At 41.4% G+C, this 18525-nt stretch overlaps 1 protein-coding gene across 2 annotated transcripts in view; it reads right to left on the bottom strand.

Annotated features, from left to right (window-relative positions):
* Positions 1-232: 232 nt before the first annotated feature.
* Positions 233-18525, bottom strand: part of LOC133610947 (transient receptor potential cation channel subfamily M member 4-like) — a 47201-nt gene continuing 28908 nt past the window's right edge. For both annotated transcript variants that reach the window (XM_061967728.2, XM_061967730.2), the window contains 8 exons: positions 18209-18341; positions 17957-18131; positions 14326-14491; positions 14071-14252; positions 13859-13991; positions 13714-13786; positions 781-874; positions 233-706 (listed from right to left, as the gene is read on the bottom strand). In XM_061967728.2, the coding sequence (XP_061823712.1) occupies positions 678-706; positions 781-874; positions 13714-13786; positions 13859-13991; positions 14071-14252; positions 14326-14491; positions 17957-18131; positions 18209-18341 (985 nt within the window). In that variant the 3' untranslated portion in view covers positions 233-677. The remainder of the gene's footprint in view (positions 707-780; positions 875-13713; positions 13787-13858; positions 13992-14070; positions 14253-14325; positions 14492-17956; positions 18132-18208; positions 18342-18525) is intronic.

The following is an 18525-nucleotide window of genomic DNA, read 5'->3' as shown; positions in this document are numbered from 1 at the left end:
TCAAGAGGAACGCTCCAGTGCCGCGACCTTTAGTACAGCTGTGACGAAGCGACCCATAAGCCTGTGAAGCACCTTCGCGCCCCAGCACCGACGGGCTACAACATTAGGTACAGCAGCTCAGTATTAATTGTACTTTGTTTCATACGGTTTCTTGTACATTGAGCATTATTGTACCTAATAAAATGTCTAGTTTATCTTTCTTTTTTTGCTTTAAGTGCATACAATGAGACACTTGTAAATGTGCACATATTTTATTCACACTGCAGTAAAAAGAGTAAAGTGAGAATCCATCCAAAATGTAACAAATAATTCAGCAATGAATGTAAACAATTAGTTACCATGCAATACATTTAGCCCCACCCCCTGTGTCAAACCATTTTTCAAGTGTTACATACTGTTTATACATTGTGCAATGGAAAAATATAAATATAAAACATTTGAGGAGCAAACATGAAATGACCTTTTAAAAAGCATTTCCCGGTACTGTACATGTTGTACTCATCAACACCGTGACAATGTAACAGCTGTTTTTCTTTGTACTGTTGAAGCCAGTCATAACACAGTCTGGCAAGTCTGAAAATGTACATATGGCATGGCAACAGCCAAGGTAAAAAAAGAATAAAAATAAAATAATTAAAAAAAATCTCAGTCTCTCAGCCCTCACCAAAGTTGTGTTATCAAGAGCTAGAAGAAGACGGGAATGCATCTATAAAAAAAAGAAGGAACAGATAGTCCGGTTAGCGTGTTTTACAGTAAATGTGTTGGAGTTTTAGGGAGTACCTCTTAATGTCGGGGGAGGCCGTGGAGGTTTGAAGGAGCTGCCTTGAGCCAAAGTATCAACAATCCAGCTCAGAGCATTGGAGCAATACTCCATCTGTAAATATGTCCAAAGTGTGTCATAAGATGAGACCATGTCTCTCTCACTCGACCCCATAATGAATGATAACTTTATTCACATTTATACACATTTTTCAGACACTGAGAACATGCTCATGATAATGTTCCAGAAATATACTTTGCAAAAAATATTCTTTGGGAGCCACATTATTTTTAAAGCAATAGACCGGGGGTGGCCAACTTCATCTCTCTTTATCATTATTCGTATTTTGTATATCAATCAATCAAGACTCTGTAGCACATTACAGTTAGGACCTCGACAAATTGTTAATATAGTCATTAATAAAGTCATATATAAATTAAGAAGTCTGATTATTTCATAGACAAAATGGTGGTACCTGTGGCCAAGATAATATGTATTGGATATACTTTGGTGTAGGGCTGGGCGTTATTGGCTTTTATTAATATCTCGATATTTTTAGGCCATATCGCGATATACGATATACAGGTAAAAGCCAGTAAATTAGAATATTTTGAAAAACTTGATTTATTTCAGTAATTGCATTCAAAAGGTGTAACTTGTACATTATATTTATTCATTGCACACAGACTGATGCATTCAAATGTTTATTTCATTTAATTTTGATGATTTGAAGTGGCAACAAATGAAAATCCAAAATTCCGTGTGTCACAAAATTAGAATATTACTTAAGGCTAATACAAAAAAGGGATTTTTAGAAATGTTGGCCAACTGAAAAGTATGAAAATGAAAAATATGAGCATGTACAATACTCAATACTTGGTTGGAGCTCCTTTTGCCTCAATTACTGCGTTAATGCGGCGTGGCATGAAGTCAATGAGTTTCTGGCACTGCTCAGGTGTTATGAGAGCCCAGGTTGCTCTGATAGTGGCCTTCAACTCTTCTGCGTTTTTGGGTCTGGCATTCTGCATCTTCCTTTTCACAATACCCCACAGATTTTCTATGGGGCTAAGGTCAGGGGAGTTGGCGGGCCAATTTAGAACAGAAATACCATGGTCCGTAAACCAGGCACGGGTAGATTTTGCGCTGTGTGCAGGCGCCAAGTCCTGTTGGAACTTGAAATCTCCATCTCCATAGAGCAGGTCAGCAGCAGGAAGCATGAAGTGCTCTAAAACTTGCTGGTAGACGGCTGCGTTGACCCTGGATCTCAGGAAACAGAGTGGACCGACACCAGCAGATGACATGGCACCCCAAACCATCACTGATGGTGGAAACTTTACACTAGACTTCAGGCAACGTGGATCATGTGCCTCTCCTGTCTTCCTCCAGACTCTGGGACCTCGATTTCCAAAGGAAATACAAAATTTGCATGGTTGGGTGATGGTTTGGGGTGCCATGTCATCTGCTGGTGTCGGTCCACTCTGTTTCCTGAGATCCAGGGTCAACGCAGCCGTCTACCAGCAAGTTTTAGAGCACTTCATGCTTCCTGCTGCTGACCTGCTCTATGGAGATGGAGATTTCAAGTTCCAACAGGACTTGGCGCCTGCACACAGCGCAAAATCTACCCGTGCCTGGTTTACGGACCATGGTATTTCTGTTCTAAATTGGCCCGCCAACTCCCCTGACCTTAGCCCCATAGAAAATCTGTGGGGTATTGTGAAAAGGAAGATGCAGAATGCCAGACCCAAAAACGCAGAAGAGTTGAAGGCCACTATCAGAGCAACCTGGGCTCTCATAACACCTGAGCAGTGCCAGAAACTCATCGACTCCATGCCACGCCGCATTAACGCAGTAATTGAGGCAAAAGGAGCTCCAACCAAGTATTGAGTATTGTACATGCTCATATTTTTCATTTTCATACTTTTCAGTTGGCCAACATTTCTAAAAATCCCTTTTTTGTATTAGCCTTAAGTAATATTCTAATTTTGTGACACACGGAATTTTGGATTTTCATTTGTTGCCACTTCAAATCATCAAAATTAAATGAAATAAACATTTGAATGCATCAGTCTGTGTGCAATGAATAAATATAATGTACAAGTTACACCTTTTGAATGCAATTACTGAAATAAATCAAGTTTTTCAAAATATTCTAATTTACTGGCTTTTACCTGTATATCTCGATATTTTACCTTAGCCTTGAATGAACACTTGATGCATATAATAGGGCGCATTAAAGGAGTCATATTATTATTATTTTTCTAAATTGAAAACACTTCCTTGTGGTCTACATAAAAATGTAATGGTGGTTCTCTGGTCAAAATGTTGCATCGATGATGTTTATGGGGCCATGTCCTTCGCTATGTAATAAGTTACTGCGGACGTTATCTCCTTGTGTTTGTGACTATGTTTTTCATATGGTGTTGATCTGTAAATGGAAGACGTCAGGCTCATTTGTCAGTGCAGGTTGTTTGGACATTTTTTTGGGTGTGACACCGGCCGGAGATGTTAACGTGCGAAGTTTCAAGCACTCTTCATTCTCTCACAGGTGACTTTTTAAATGAAATAACAAATTAGTAGTGCTGCTACTAATGTTCCCTCTAATTGTTCATGTGTCTGAGCAAACACAAAAACTCTCTGAGCATTCAGTGAACATCACACGTGGCAATACCAGCAGCACACCTGTCTCAAACCAATCTTTTATAATAACACTCAAATGAGAGGAGTCATTTTCATGAGATTATTTTGTAATATTAGTGATTTGGCCCACTTGTAATGAAAATAAAATAAATCTTGTTTTTTATAAGCTATGGATTAGTATTGTACAATATGTCTGGGTGGGGGTCCTGCTTTGGAAATCATTTGTACCCCTTAAACATCCTCATGTTGCACAATGTAAGCATAGGATGAAGTGTGTGTTGTGGATCGGTGGAGGGAATACTTCGAAGACCTCCTCAATCCTACCAGCACGTCTTCCTATGAGGAAGCAGGGCCTAGGGAATCTGTGGTGGGCTCTCCTATTTCTGGGGCTGAGGTTGCCGAGGTAGTTAAAAAGCTCCTCGGTGGCAAGGCCCCGGGGGTGGATGAGATCCGCCCGGAGTTCCTTAAGGCTCTGGATGTTGTGGGGCTGTCTTGGTTGACAAGACTCTGCAACATCGCGTGGACATCGGGGGCGGTACCTCTGGATTGGCAGACCGGGGTGGTGGTTCCTCTCTTTAAGAAGGGGAACCGGAGTGTGTGTTCCAACTATCGTGGGATCACACTCCTCAGCCTTCCCGGTAAGGTTTATTCAGGTGTACTGGAGAGGAGGCTACGCCGGATAGTCGAACCTCGGATTCAGGAGGAACAGTGTGGTTTTCGTCCTGGTCGTGGAACTGTGGACCAGCTCTATACTCTCGGCAGGGTCCTTGAGGGTGCATGGGAGTTTGCCCAACCAGTCTACATGTGCTTTGTGGACTTGGAGAAGGCATTCGACCGTGTACCCCGGGAAGTCCTGTGGGGAGTGCTCAGAGAGTATGGGGTAACGGACTGTCTTATTGTGGCAGTTCGCTCCCTGTATAACCAGTGTCAGAGCTTGGTCCGCATTGCCGGCAGTAAGTCGGACACGTTTCCAGTGAGGGTTGGACTCCGCCAAGGCTGCCCTTTGTCACCGATTCTGTTCATAACCTTTATGGACAGAATTTCTAGGCGCAGTCAGGGCGTTGAGGGGATCTGGTTTGGTGGCTGCAGGATTAGGTCACTGCTATTTGCAGATGATGTGGTCCTGATGGCTTCCTCCGGCCAAGATCTTCAGCTCTCACTGGATCGGTTCGCAGCCGAGTGTGAAGCGACTGGGATGGGAATCAGCACCTCCAAGTCCGAGTCCATGGTTCTCTCCCGGAAAAGGGTGGAGTGCCATCTTCGGGTTGGGGAGGAGATCTTGCCCCAAGTGGAGGAGTTAAAGTACCTCGGAGTCTTGTTCACGAGTGGGGGAGGAGTGGATCGTGAGATCGACAGGCGGATCGGTGCGGCGTCTTCAGTAATGCGGACGCTGTATCGATCCGTTGTGGTGAAGAAGGAGCTGAGCCGGAAGGCAAAGCTCTCGATTTACCGGTCGATCTACGTTCCCATCCTCACCTATGGTCATGAGCTTTGGGTCATGACCGAAAGGACAAGATCACGGGTACAAGCGGCCGAAATGAGTTTCCTCCGCCGAGTGGCGGGGCTCTCCCTTAGAGATAGGGTGAGAAGCTCTGTCATTCGGGGGGAGCTCAAAGTAAAGCCGCTGCTCCTCCACATCGAGAGGAGCCAGATGAGGTGGTTCGGGCATCTGGTCAGGATGCCTCCCGAACGCCTCCCTAGGAAGGTGTTTCGGGCACGTCCGACCGGTAGGAGGCCACGGGGAAGACCCAGGACACGCTGGGAAGACTATGTCTCCCGGCTGGCCTGGGAACGCCTCGGGATCCCCCGGGAGGAGCTGGACAAAGTGGCTGGGGAGAGGGAAGTCTGGGCTTCCCTGCTTAAGCTGCTGCCCCCGCGACCCGACCTCGGATAAGCGGAAGAAGATGGATGGATGGATGGAGGATGAAGTGTACATCCCTGTAACTTTCTCTAGTAACAGCATTCCATGATTAATATCAATAAATTAACATTAATAATAAATGACAGTAGAATAAGCACACGTATGACTGAGGAGTCAAAGTGTAACTTTGTGTGGTGTTTGAGTTGTCCGACTTTTTGTGTGGCCTTAAACGCACCAGTGGCTTAGTGCTATGCGTGTCGGTGACAGATGACAAGTTAGTTTTGGCCTGCTTTGTACGGCAGAAAATGACTAGTTTTTCGAGATAGATGTTTTTTACTCATGTTTTTGGTGTGGTTATGGCCGAATATAAACAGTTTTGCTCAATAAAGTGATCAATATAATTCCTGTCCTCGAAGCATCTCGATAGACGTTACAATAATTGAACGGTGTTGACGAACACCGTTAGGGCCGCTTGTTGTCACTGTCACTCAGAGTTGCATTGCAAAATTACACAGAATAAATGTGTTTATTTTGTTTAGAATTCAGATGGGATTTGATTTGGTGCGTGGCATATATTTGCTGTGCGCAGAGGACGCTTGAGCAGTGCGCAATTGCGCAGGCGCGCACCTTAGAGGGAACGTTGGCTGCTATCTTTTGTAGCAAGGCTTCTGCTGCATACTTTGCATATTACTGTTGTCTGCTGAATATCTTCCCGCTTGAAGCCAAACTACCGCCAGATGATGGACCCCGTGCTGTTTTTTTTGGGGCATTAATTGTTTTTCCTCCATTTGTGATCAGTTTCGCACCTTCTCTTGTATTGTCACTTGCACCGCTCTGCTTGTACCACCTGCCTCAGCTGCCTTTGCCATGCTGCTACTTCTCTGCTGGGCGAGGGCGTATGACGCTACACGCGAGACAGTATGTGACGTATGGAAGAAGGTGCGCTTGTTTTACGCACCTGTGAGAAGGGGACTAGAAAGAGTGAGAAACGCCTGTCGTGTAATGCCCGCAGCTAAATGCAACTGCGTGACAACGTATACTCCAATATCACGATAAAATCATTTTCTATATTGCACAGAGGCAAACCCGCGATATATCGAGTATATCGATATATCGCCCAGCCCTACTTTGGTGCACATTTTTCTATACAGTCATGCAGGCACGTGCACACATAGGGCCCTATGGGTGCTTGGGCCCCTGCCCTTTTTTGCCTCTCTTAAAAAGTACCCTCTGCCTGTGTGTGTGTGTGTGTGTTTTTTTTTTCTTTAAATAACATTAATAAATTCCTGTCAGGGATGTAAAAAAACAGCGGTCCAAAAACTCCACGTTTTCTTGTAATACCGGGTTGTTTGAGCCTGCCGCTTCCGCCAGAGAGGGAGAGAGAGAGGGCGAGTGAGTGAGTAAGTGAGAGGAGAGAGAGCCAACTGCGCCCCTGAGGAGTACGTGACAGTGGAGCAACTTGAACCTATGAGTTATGGTCTAGTCGCCGTCCACTTATTCAGCATCTAATATGGGTAATATTTCAGAAAAACGCTGTATTATTCTATTATTCAATGTGTCAGTTTCTGTTTTTGCCGGACGTCGGAGCACGGCGCATCAATTGAGCACGGCACATCAATTCCGCACAGAGCAGAGCGGATCGTGCGGGACAGGAAGTAGTGTACAAAATACAAAATAAACCAGGTTAATTTTCAAAATAAAATGCACTGTCTTTACGGCGGATCTCATTTCTCTCACAGTAGAGGTTTAGATATAAAGTTTATTGTGACTTTGCTATTACTGTGTGGGTTAACAAAATAATAATAATAATGACAATGATAATAATAACAATAAGAAGAAGAAGAAGAATGATAATGATAATAATAATAATTATTATTATTATTAATAATAATAATTTCAGCATTCTGGGGATATAAGATGTAGGTTATCTGTTAGGAATATTACCATCTGTATTTAAACTTTATTCATGTTGATTATGCCTGCAGCACAATGCCAAAAAAAGAAAGGATACAGAAAAGGAAGGAGAAGGAGCGCCAGGAAGCAGCTAAGGGTAGCAGACCTCTTAATGCATGGCTAAAACCAAGTACTAGCATCATGGAAGCCCTGAATTTACATTGAGGAGCATATTTGGGTATGGGTGGCCTCCATCCTACAGCCCTCTACTGGCCCCTGGTCCATATTTTTGGCCCTGTATTGCGTTTCAGTTGTTTAGTCTGAGCATTAAGTGAGAAAGACCATAAGTTACAACTTGATGGTGTTTTCATCAAGTTAAGGGAAGAAGGACAGATTTTCTCATTGAATTTTTTTCCATTTGAGTATTTATTTTTGTATTTTTTTTCAAAGTTCATGTTGCACTGTTCAATGTTTAATATTAAAGTGCTTATCTTTAACAATAAATAGCCTAATAATAAACCAGTGTTTTGTTGCTTTTTTCATGTCTTCCAAGCCTATGATAATGTGAATTAACTCATTATGACAATAATTTGTTGACACAAAAGAAATGGCAATCACTTTTACCTACAAAGGACACACAGCTAAGTAGTTAGCTTCCTATTAGCAAATTTAATTTTACATTAATTTCCATATTGTGCAAAGGACCAAAAACAAATTTCCTGCCCTTTTCTGATATTGAGCCCCTGCCCCTCTATAATCATGTGCACGTCCCTGCAGTCATGCTTTGTTGACCCACTTTTTGAGTATTTCTGCAAACGTTTCTTGCTTGTGGGCGTTCCTTTTAGATGCCAATGAATGCCTCCACACCCCAGCCCCTAGACTCTAGGAGTGTCAAACTCATTTTAGCTCAAGGGCCGCATGAAGGAAAATCTATTCCCACGTGGGCCGGACTGGTAAAATCATGGCATAATAACTTAAAAATAAAGACAATTTCAGATTATTTTTATTTGTTTTACTTTGGCCAAAAATAGGACAAGTACATTCTGAAAAGGTACATAATAATCCTCTTGGCAAAACACTTGACGTAAATTGAAAACTCTGAGGAAAAAGTTGGTGCAGTTTCAAAAACACCACGAAGAACACAATCAATCAATCAATGTTTATTTATATAACCCTAAATCACAAGTGTCTCAAAGGGCTGCACAAGCCACAACGACATCCTCGGTACAGAGCCCACACAATGAACTTAGACTGTGTCTCAGTGTTTTTACAAAGATATTAAACTTTAAGCACTTCCTGTTTAGCATTCTAACTTTGGCAGTTTATTAAAAATGTTTAGAAAACAACCGATTGTTTCCACAAACCGCTGCATTGGTGAAATCCGCATACTGCCACCACACATTCATTTATCATCATTCAAATATTACAATTATAATTAAACATGGTGTCAGTTATCAAAACCACACCATAGCTTTGTGATGTGGCTTTTGTGAACAGAGCCTGACTTAAGACTTTGTTTTAATTCTTCCACCTTCTGTAGCCTTTTTTCTGTGTCCATATCCTTGTCTTTCATAGTGCCTTCTTAGATTATATTATTTCATTACAGCCACACTTTCTCCACACAGAAGACACACAAGTTTGCCTTTTACCTCCGTGAACATGTATTCTGCCTCCCACCTGGCTTGAAACCCCCTGTTCTCACCTTCCACCTTTCGTATAGCCATTATTGGGGGGGGGGTTGGCTGAAAGTTGACATCTGCACTGAATGCTGATGAATAATGAATCCGAGGCCCACTTGCGGCGCTGCAGTGAGTTCCCGGGCTACCGTTGCATTGTGGGGAATGGAGTATTGGTGCGTACAACACAGCAGGCGTCGGCTGGTGCTTGCGGGCCGGTTCTAATACTAATCAAATATCATCCCGGGGGTCATAGATAGTTCATTCCTTTCATTGACTTTGACACCTAGGCCCTAGAGCAGTGTTTTTCAACCTTTTTTGAGCCAAGGCACATTTTTTCCTTTGAAAAAATGCAAAGGCACACCACCAGCAGAAATCATTAAAAAATGAAACTCAGTAGACAGTAAAAAGTCGTCGTCGCAATTGTTGGATATGACTTTAAACCATAACCATAACCTTTAAAGCATAACCAAGCATGCATCACTATAGGTCTTGTCTCAGAGTAGGTGTACTGTCACCACCTGTCACATCACACCCTGACTTATTTGGACTTGTTTGCTGTTTTCCTGTGTGTAGTGTTTTACTTCTTATCTTGCGCTCCTATTTTGGTGGCTTTTTCTCTTTTTTTGGTATTTTCCTGTAGCAGTTTCATGTCTTCCTTTGAGCGATATTCCCCGCATCTACTTTGTTTTAGCAATCAAGAATATTTCAGTTGTTTTTATCCTTCTTTGTGGGGACATTGTCGATTGTCATGTCATGTTCGGATGTACTTTGTGGACGCCATTAGAGTAAGCCTGTGCTGTCGTTCAGCATTCTGTTTTTGTTTACTTTGTAGTAGGGCTGCAACTAACAACTAATTTGATAATCGATTAATCTGTTGATTATTACTTCGATTAATCAGTTAATAATCGGATTAAAGAGACAAACTAAATTTCTATCCTTTCCAGTATTTTATTGAAAAAAACAGCATACTGGCACCATACTTATTTTGATTATTGTTTCTCAGCTGTTTGTAAATGTTGCCTCTGCGCATGCACATCAAATCAAATCAAATCAACTTTATTTATAGAGCACATTTAAAATTTACCACAGGGGTAGCCAAAGTGCTGTACAATGAACAGGTTAAAAGATAAAACGAGTACCGAGCAAACACAACACAACACAAACAGAACACGATAAAAAAATAATAATAATTAAAATAGAATTAATAAAAACATAAAAACATAAAAACAGGATCACAGCAGGTGTATTATGGGGCACCATTGCAGGATGGATATCACTCAGTGTTAAAAGCCATGGAATAAAAGTATGTTTTTAAGAGAGATTTAAAAACAGGAAGAGAGGAGGCTTGTCTAACACTCAGGGGTAGGTCGTTCCAGAGCTTGGGAGCAGCAACGGCGAAAGCTCTGTCACCTCTAAGCTTCAGCCTTGTGTCAGGGACCGTCAACAGCAGCTGATCGGCTGATCTTAAGGATCAGGTGGGGCAGTAAGGCTGAAGGAGGTCGGAGAGATAGGTTGGCGCGAGGTTGTTTAGACATTTAAAAACAAATAAAAGGAGTTTAAAATGTATTCGGTAACGCACAGGGAGCCAGTGAAGGGACGCTAAAATAGGGGTGATGTGCTCACGTCTGCGGGTCTGTGTTAGCAGACGAGCAGCAGAGTTCTGCACGAGCTGCAGGCGGGCGAGGGAGGCCTGGCTAATGCCTACATACAGGGCATTACAATAATCAAGACGAGTCGAGATAAAAGCGTGGATTAATTTCTCAAGATCATGTCTTGATAGAAGCGGTTTCACTTTCGCTATTTGGCGTAATTGATAAAAGCTTTTTTGAACGACGCTGCTGATTTGTTTTTCGAATTTAAAATCTGAGTCAAACTTTACCCCCAGGTTTGTGACAGAGTCGCTGAGATACGGGGTCAGAGTGCCGAGGTCAACGTTGGGGGAGGGAGAGCGACTTGGACCGAACAACATAACTTCTGTTTTATCTTCATTTAGGCTCAGGAAGTTAGCTGAAAGCCAGACTTTGATGTCGTGCAGGCAGTCAATAAGACGTTGAACCGTGTTATTTTGTGCCATGGGAAAATAAATCTGGCAATCATCGGCATAAAAATGAAATGCAATACTGTACTTCCTAAAAATAGAACCAAGGGGGAGAAGGTAAAGCGCAAATAAAATTGGGGCAAGGATTGAGCCCTGGGGGACCCCATGTGGTAAAGGAGCTGTGGACGACATAAAACTGTCTACTTTTACACAAAAACTCCTGTCGGTTAGGTACGACCGGAACCAGTTGAGGGCGGCGCCCTTAATGCCCACACAGTTCTCAAGACGAGTGATTAAGGTGGCGTGGTCGACGGTGTCGAACGCAGCAGACAGATCTAAAAGCACCAGGACAACATATTTACCAGAATCAGTGGACAGGAGGATATCGTTCAAAACTTTTAGAAGCGCTGACTCTGTGCTGTGGAGGGCTTTAAAACCGGACTGGAACAGCTCAGTGATACCATTATCCTCTAAGAAGGGCAACAACTGACTGTAGACAACCTTCTCTAATATTTTGGAAATGTATGGAAGATTAGAGATAGGTCTGAAGTTAGAGAGGAGAGAGGGGTCGAGGCTGGGTTTTTTAAGTAGAGGTCGTACCACTGCATGTTTAAACTCTACTGGAACTATTCCAGAAGAGAGGCTACTATTGATAATGTTAAGGACACTTGATCCAATAGTAGCAAGTACCTCCTTAAACAGGCGAGGTGGGAGGGCATCTGCAGGAGAACCAGAGGGCTTCATATGACTAACTGTGTCACTTAAAAAAGAAAAGGACACCGGCTCAAACTGATGGAAAACAGAAGAGAAATGCAGGGGAACAGAAGGGTCATATGAAGGCTGAGATAGACTGGCTCTAGTTGACACCATTTTGTCAGTGAAAAAATGGAGACAATTTTCACAGAATTCAAAAGAAGCATCAAAACCAGCAGATTTGGGAGCATCAATGACAGTGTTAATAGTTTTAAACAGAACTCTGGGGTTGTTACAGTTAGAAGATATAATCTGAGATAGATATATATTCATTTCTGCTTTTACAGTCATCTGAAAGGAAAACAGGCTTTCTTTAAAAATGGCAAAGGACACATGCAGCCTGTCTTTTTTCCATTTTCTCTCTGCTCTTCTACATACGCGCCTGGCAGCCCGAGTGACGTCATTCAACCAGGGCTGAGGCGTAGCTTTAGCGCGGCGGCATTTGAAAGGCGCGATCGTGTCCAGTGTTTGTAAACAGATAGAGTTGAACCCAGAAACCAACTCTTCAGTATTCAGACACACAGATGCTGCAGAATTATCATCACAAAGAGTCGAAAAAATAGAGGAGAACCGAGCAGGAGACGAAGACATAGCCTAGATCCAACGAATCGATGACTAAATTAACCGCCAACTATTTTTATAATCGATTTTAATCGATTAGTTGTTGCAGCCCTACTTTGTAGCCATTTCAGTTGTAGTTTCGTTCTGCATAGCCTTCCCTAAGCTTTAATGCCTTTTCTTAGGGGCACTACCCGTTTGATTATATTTTGTTTAAGCTTTAGATACCTTTTTACCTGCACCCTGCCTCCTACTGTCGCCTGCATATTATGATCACAACAAACCATCGTCGTCTCACACTACGTGTTTCCGACATCTACAAAGCAATTAGCTACCGACTGCCACCTACTGATATGGAAGAGTATTACACGGTTACTCTGCCGAGATCTAGACAGCACCGACACATTATTTGCAGACTATAATTACTGGTTTGCAAAAAATATTTTTAATCCAAATATGTGAAATTAGATAATCTCCCACGGCACACCAGACTGTATCTCACAGCACACTAGTGTGCCGCGGCACAGTGGTTGAAAAACACTGCCCTAGAGCATACCCGCCTTTCTTCTCCACGCCATCAGCCGCAGCAAACTTGTTACAAAATTATGAAATATATGAAAAATTGTAATAAGTATTGTATTGGTAGGTCTTCTCAAGTGCTTTGTACGTTAATATCCTAAATATTGTAAAGCTGGGATTAGGTTGGAATCACCCCCTGGGAGGTGAGGGGAGCAGTGGGCAGCAGCGGTGGCCGCGCCCGGGAATCATTTTGGTGATTTAACCCCCAATTCCAACCCTTGATGCTGAGTGCCAAGCAGGGAGGTAATGGGTCCCATTTTTATAGTCTTTGGTATGACTCGGCCGGGATTTGAACTTTAACTTTAACTTTAACTTTAATTGGTCTGATTTATTTTATTAGTTTGATTAACATTCTGTGATTTTTGTAAATAAAATTATTAAAAAATTTTTACAAGGATGTTTTTTAGGCCAAACGCATGCATATAAGTCAACAGCCAAAAGTAGCTTTTATAACCTGTAACCTGTTTTAAAAAGGTTTTATTATATTTCATACAAACAAAAAACAGTGCAATTAACAGTGCAATACATTTTCATAACATGGTCACTACTGCCTAGTTTCTCTTGTTATATTCGTATTTTTACTGTTGCATTTTTATTCTTATTGTTGTTTTTTATTTTTATTCTTATTGTAATATTTTCTATTTTATTTCCATTATTTACTTTTTAAATACGATCTCAGTTCTGTACACTGCTGCTGGAATTTAAATTTTCCTGAAGGAATCAATAAAGTGCTATCCATCCATCCATCCATCTATTTATATACAAAATAATATATTACCAGAATCGTGTTGAATCGAGAATCGATTCTGAATCGAATCGTCACCCAAAGAATTGGAATCAAATCGAATTGTGAGGTGTCCAAAGATTCCCACCTCTGATACAGATCGTTCGGTAATGTATACACTTCTACATGGACGCTGAAAGAATGATAAGGAGGTGGTCGATCAAGTTTTACCTCACTTTCCAAAGCCCTCAGCCTGTGGTCCAAGTCCCTGCTTTCAGTCAGTTGTTTCATCACCCCATCCACTCTGGAATGCACACACCAGCCAAAACATTAAGCACACCTGCACCGGTGCCTATTTTAGAAGGCGTGTTCTCACTTGGCAGACATGCGCTTGAGCCTCTCCGAGTCGCTGCTCTTCTGGATCTTGCTCTGAGCGGTGAGGAAGTCCTCCTTTTGAATGGTTTCCCAGGTCATCAGCTTGTTCGCCGCCTTCCCCTTTAACTTCAACACTGGTGAGACACAATTGAAAGTAGGTCAGTCACCTTTGCCAACACTTCCCATTTCACTCCAACATGTGGAAAAACTGACCAAAGTGGTGAACCTTGACCGAGGGCACTTTGCGGATAATCCTCTTGATAAAGAGGTTGATGTGAGAGAGGATGATGAAGGGCGGCGCCAGCGAAGGACGCGAGTGATACTGAACGATGAGGTTGTAGCGCTGGAATTTCCAGTAAATGTCGCTGTTGGCCTGCACCTCGGAGAAGGTGTAGCTGCACAGACAATCACAGCAGTCATAGTCAAAGTAAGAACATTTTCTAAAAATACTTTTGTTTAGTAGTTTACCTAAACATTGCGATGAGAAGATTGATGAGCAGGATGTTGGTGACCAGCAGGTAAACAACCAGCAGGATTACCACCAGCCAGTTAGTGTACATAGTCCGACACGGCTCCGCACCCTCGTTAATCAGCGTCTCATTGCTGGTGCACGGCATGTCCCAGATCTTTCCCACTGGGAATTACACAGAGACAGCAGACCAAGGTTGTTTTCAAACTCTTTTACACCAAGTATCACCTCAGAAATGTTTAGCCTGGCACGCACAGGTAATTGAATCTCTGGTTAGTAAATGAATCCAACCAATCGTCAAAACTTGCTCGTTCTACTGCAATGTTGTGGCAACAAACAATGGAGATAGGACCAGTCGAATCTTTTGAACAGCATTTAAAGTGAACGATGAGAACCGATCGCGGTTTCAAAATGGTCGTTTTGGAGCCATTTTTAGAATTAATTTCCTAGGCATTTGCCCGACTGGACTGGACAAGAAGTCGCATTCAAAGAAAACTAAGTAGCATTTAAGTTATTTTCTGGGTAATTGTTCTGCCGAGCATTTGTTAAGTAGTATAATTTTGCATTCATATTTTTATCTTGTCCTAATTTTTATTCCAGTTTTATATACATACAAACATATTATTTGTATTTATTATTTGTATTTTTATATTTACTTTTGATCCACAAAATTTTTCTATGTAAGGGAAAATTCTATATGGCAATCTCCTTGTCAATGGGATGGGATATTGGTTGTAGCACAACCTTATAGAATGTTAACAATGAACACATAAGCCAAATTAAATAATTAATAATCTTTCAGATTAATTCCCACCAATAAAACATAATATAAACAACAAATATATATATATATATATATATACATACATACATACACACACACACACACACACACACACACTAGGGCTGTGAATGTTTGTGTGTCCCACGATTCGATTCAATATCGATTCTTGGGGTCACGATTCGATTCAAAATCGATTTTTTTTTTTCTCGATTCAAAGCGATTCTCGATTCAAAAATTATATTTTCCCGATTCAAAACGTTTCTCTATTCATTCAATACATAGGATTTCAGCAGGATCTACCCCAGTCTGTTGACATGCAAGCAGAGTAGTAGATTTTTGTAAAAAGCTTTTATAATTGTAAAGGACAATGTTTTATCAACTGATTGCAATAATGTAAATTTGTTTTAACTATTAAATGAACCAGAAATATGACTTATTTTATCTTTGTGAAAATATTGGACACAGTGTGTTGTCAAGCTTATGAGATGCGATGCAAGTGTAAGCCACTGTGATACTATTCTTTTTTTTTTTTTTTTATAAATGTCTAATGATAATGTCAGTGAGGGATTTTTAATCACTGCTATGTTGTTGATGATATTCATTTTTGTTTCACTACTTTTGGTTTGTTCCGTGTCGTGTTTGTGTCTCCTCTCAATTGCTCTGTTTATTGCTGTTCTAAGTGTTACTGGGTCGGGTTTGGTTTTGGAATTGGATTGCATTTTTATGGTATTGCTGTGTATTGTTTTGTTGGATTGATTAATCAAAAAAAAAAAAATAATAATAATAATAATTTAAAAAAAATAGAAATAAATATATAAAAAAATCAATTTTTTAAAAAAGAAAATCGATTCTGAATCGCACAAAGTGAGAATCATGATTCGAATTTGAATCGATTTTTTCCCACACCCCTAATACACACATTTTATGTCGTCCACAGCTCCTTTACCACATGGGGTCCCCCAGGGCTCAATCCTTGCCCCAATTTTATTTGCGCTTTACCTTCTCCCCCTTGGTTCTATTTTTAGGAAGTACAGTATTGCATTTCATTTTTATGCCGATGATTGCCAGATTTATTTTCCCATGGCACAAAATAACACGGTTCAACGTCTTATTGACTGCCTGCACGACATCAAAGTCTGGCTTTCAGCTAACTTCCTGAGCCTAAATGAAGATAAAACAGAAGTTATGTTGTTCGGTCCAAGTCGCTCTCCCTCCCCCAACGTTGACCTCGGCACTCTGACCCCGTATCTCAGCGACTCTGTCACAAACCTGGGGGTAAAGTTTGACTCAGATTTTAAATTCCAAAAACAAATCAGCAGCGTCGTTCAAAAAAGCTTTTATCAATTACGCCAAATAGCGAAAGTGAAACCGCTTCTATCAAGACATGATCTTGAGAAATTAATCCACGCTTTTATCTCGACTCGTCTTGATTATTGTAATGCCCTGTATGTTGGCATTAGCCAGGCCTCCCTCGCCCGCCTGCAGCTCGTGCAGAACTCTGCTGCTCGTCTGCTAACACAGACCCGCAGACGTGAGCACATCACCCCTATTTTAGCGTCCCTTCACTGGCTCCCTGTGCGTTACCGAATACATTTTAAACTCCTTTTATTTGTTTTTAAATGTCTAAACAACCTCGCGCCAACCTATCTCTCCGACCTGCTTCAGCCTTACTGCCCCACCCGATCCTTAAGATCAGCCGATCAGCTGCTGTTGACGGTCCCTGACACAAGGCTGAAGCTTAGAGGTGACAGAGCTTTCGCCGTTGCTGCTCCCAAGCTCTGGAACGACCTACCCCTGAGTGTTAGACAAGCCTCCTCTCTTCCTGTTTTTAAATCTCTCTTAAAAACATACTTTTATTCCATGGCTTTTAACACTGAGTGATATCCATCCTGCAATGGTGCCCCATAATACACCTGCTGTGATCCTGTTTTTATGTTTTTATGTTTTTATTAATTCTATTTTAATTATTTATTTTTTTATCGTGTTCTGTTTGTGTTGTGTTGTGTTTGCTCGGTACTCGTTTTATCTTTTAACCTGTTCATTGTACAGCACTTTGGCTACCCCTGTGGTAAATTTTAAATGTGCTCTATAAATAAAGTTGATTTGATTTGATTTGATTAACAATTAGGTTGTTTTTGAATAGCTCTATGAAAGGAATAGTTCCAAAAGATTCAGCTTGTTTTTAAAGAGCCATAAATCCATCTCTTCAACAACTACCAAAAAAAACTGCAAGTACCATTGCAAATTAAGTATGGGGAATAAAAATTGCTATCAATGTTCAAGAATGTGCTCTGCAGTTCAGCATACGGAATTGTGTGAGATTTGCAAAACTTAACTTTGCTTAAAACTTTATAGTTGATTCCAAAAATCACAAATCTGAAAAATAACCTTCAAAACATCTCAGCTTTTTGCCACAACTTTGTGGAAAAGGGGCCACAATAATCACAAAAAAAGCTTGCAAAATGTAAAGAATGTGTTTTTGCACGTTATTAGCAGAACAGCCTTATCGTATAGCTTGGGTGTCTGAAGTGTGGCTGAGGGGCCTGTTCTGTTTCGTATTGGCACTCGGGATACTCAAAAATGTAAATGATCTACCAGTTCAAAGCGAAAATGTCAATGTTTTGTTCAGATAGCTTAGCATATATTGACCTAAACAGAATTGTTTTTAATGTTTCAAAGTGGGCCCTGGCAACCCTACACTTTTCTGTTTGTGACACCCCTGCCATGTTGTACGGTAATCGAGCTGCAATTCATAATCCAGGTTTCAACCAACCTGTCAAAAATATATGCAACCTTAACCTCCTTATGCCACTGTAATAATCGTCAGCACACATGCAGTCCAATACCGTCCATTTCTTCGACGGGGATCTGTCCAAAAATGTGCAAGTACGGCCTGTAGAAAACCCGGCGGAAGATGCGATCCAGGTTGGGGTCGTAGGAGTATATCAGAGCCTGATTTGCCACTCCGTATGCCATTAGCCACACCATTAAGAAGAAGAGGAAGAAGAAGACATCCTTCATCTGAAAACAACATCAGTATTTCAACATGCTCAGAAATACTTTGAGTAAACTCAATAAAAGGTGTTATTTCCTCTCACCATCTTTCCAACTATGATGATTTTTGGTCCCAGCTGTTTGTGAATGGCGAAGATGTGAATGAGGCGAAGGGTGAAGACCATGTAGTCCAGGCACAGAGCATCCCGGCTTAATTCATAGGTCGGCTTAAACATCCTGCAATGCAAAGCCGCTGTATAAACATTGCAGCAATGGCGCCTCCTAGTGGCATTTGAATGGGGACAGGTAGTACAAAAGGTACACATGAACTAAAACACCTGTCACGGTTATTTGCAACTTGTACTTTCTCAACATTGCTGTTGTTCCAACTACTCAATTGGAATAATCTGCAAGGTCGCTA

The sequence above is a fragment of the Nerophis lumbriciformis genome, linkage group LG11 (assembly GCF_033978685.3).
Source record: "Nerophis lumbriciformis linkage group LG11, RoL_Nlum_v2.1, whole genome shotgun sequence".
Lineage (NCBI taxonomy): Eukaryota > Metazoa > Chordata > Actinopteri > Syngnathiformes > Syngnathidae > Nerophis > Nerophis lumbriciformis.
The sequence above is the reverse complement of the archived record's forward strand: the minus strand, read 5'-3'. Positions and strand labels throughout refer to the sequence as shown.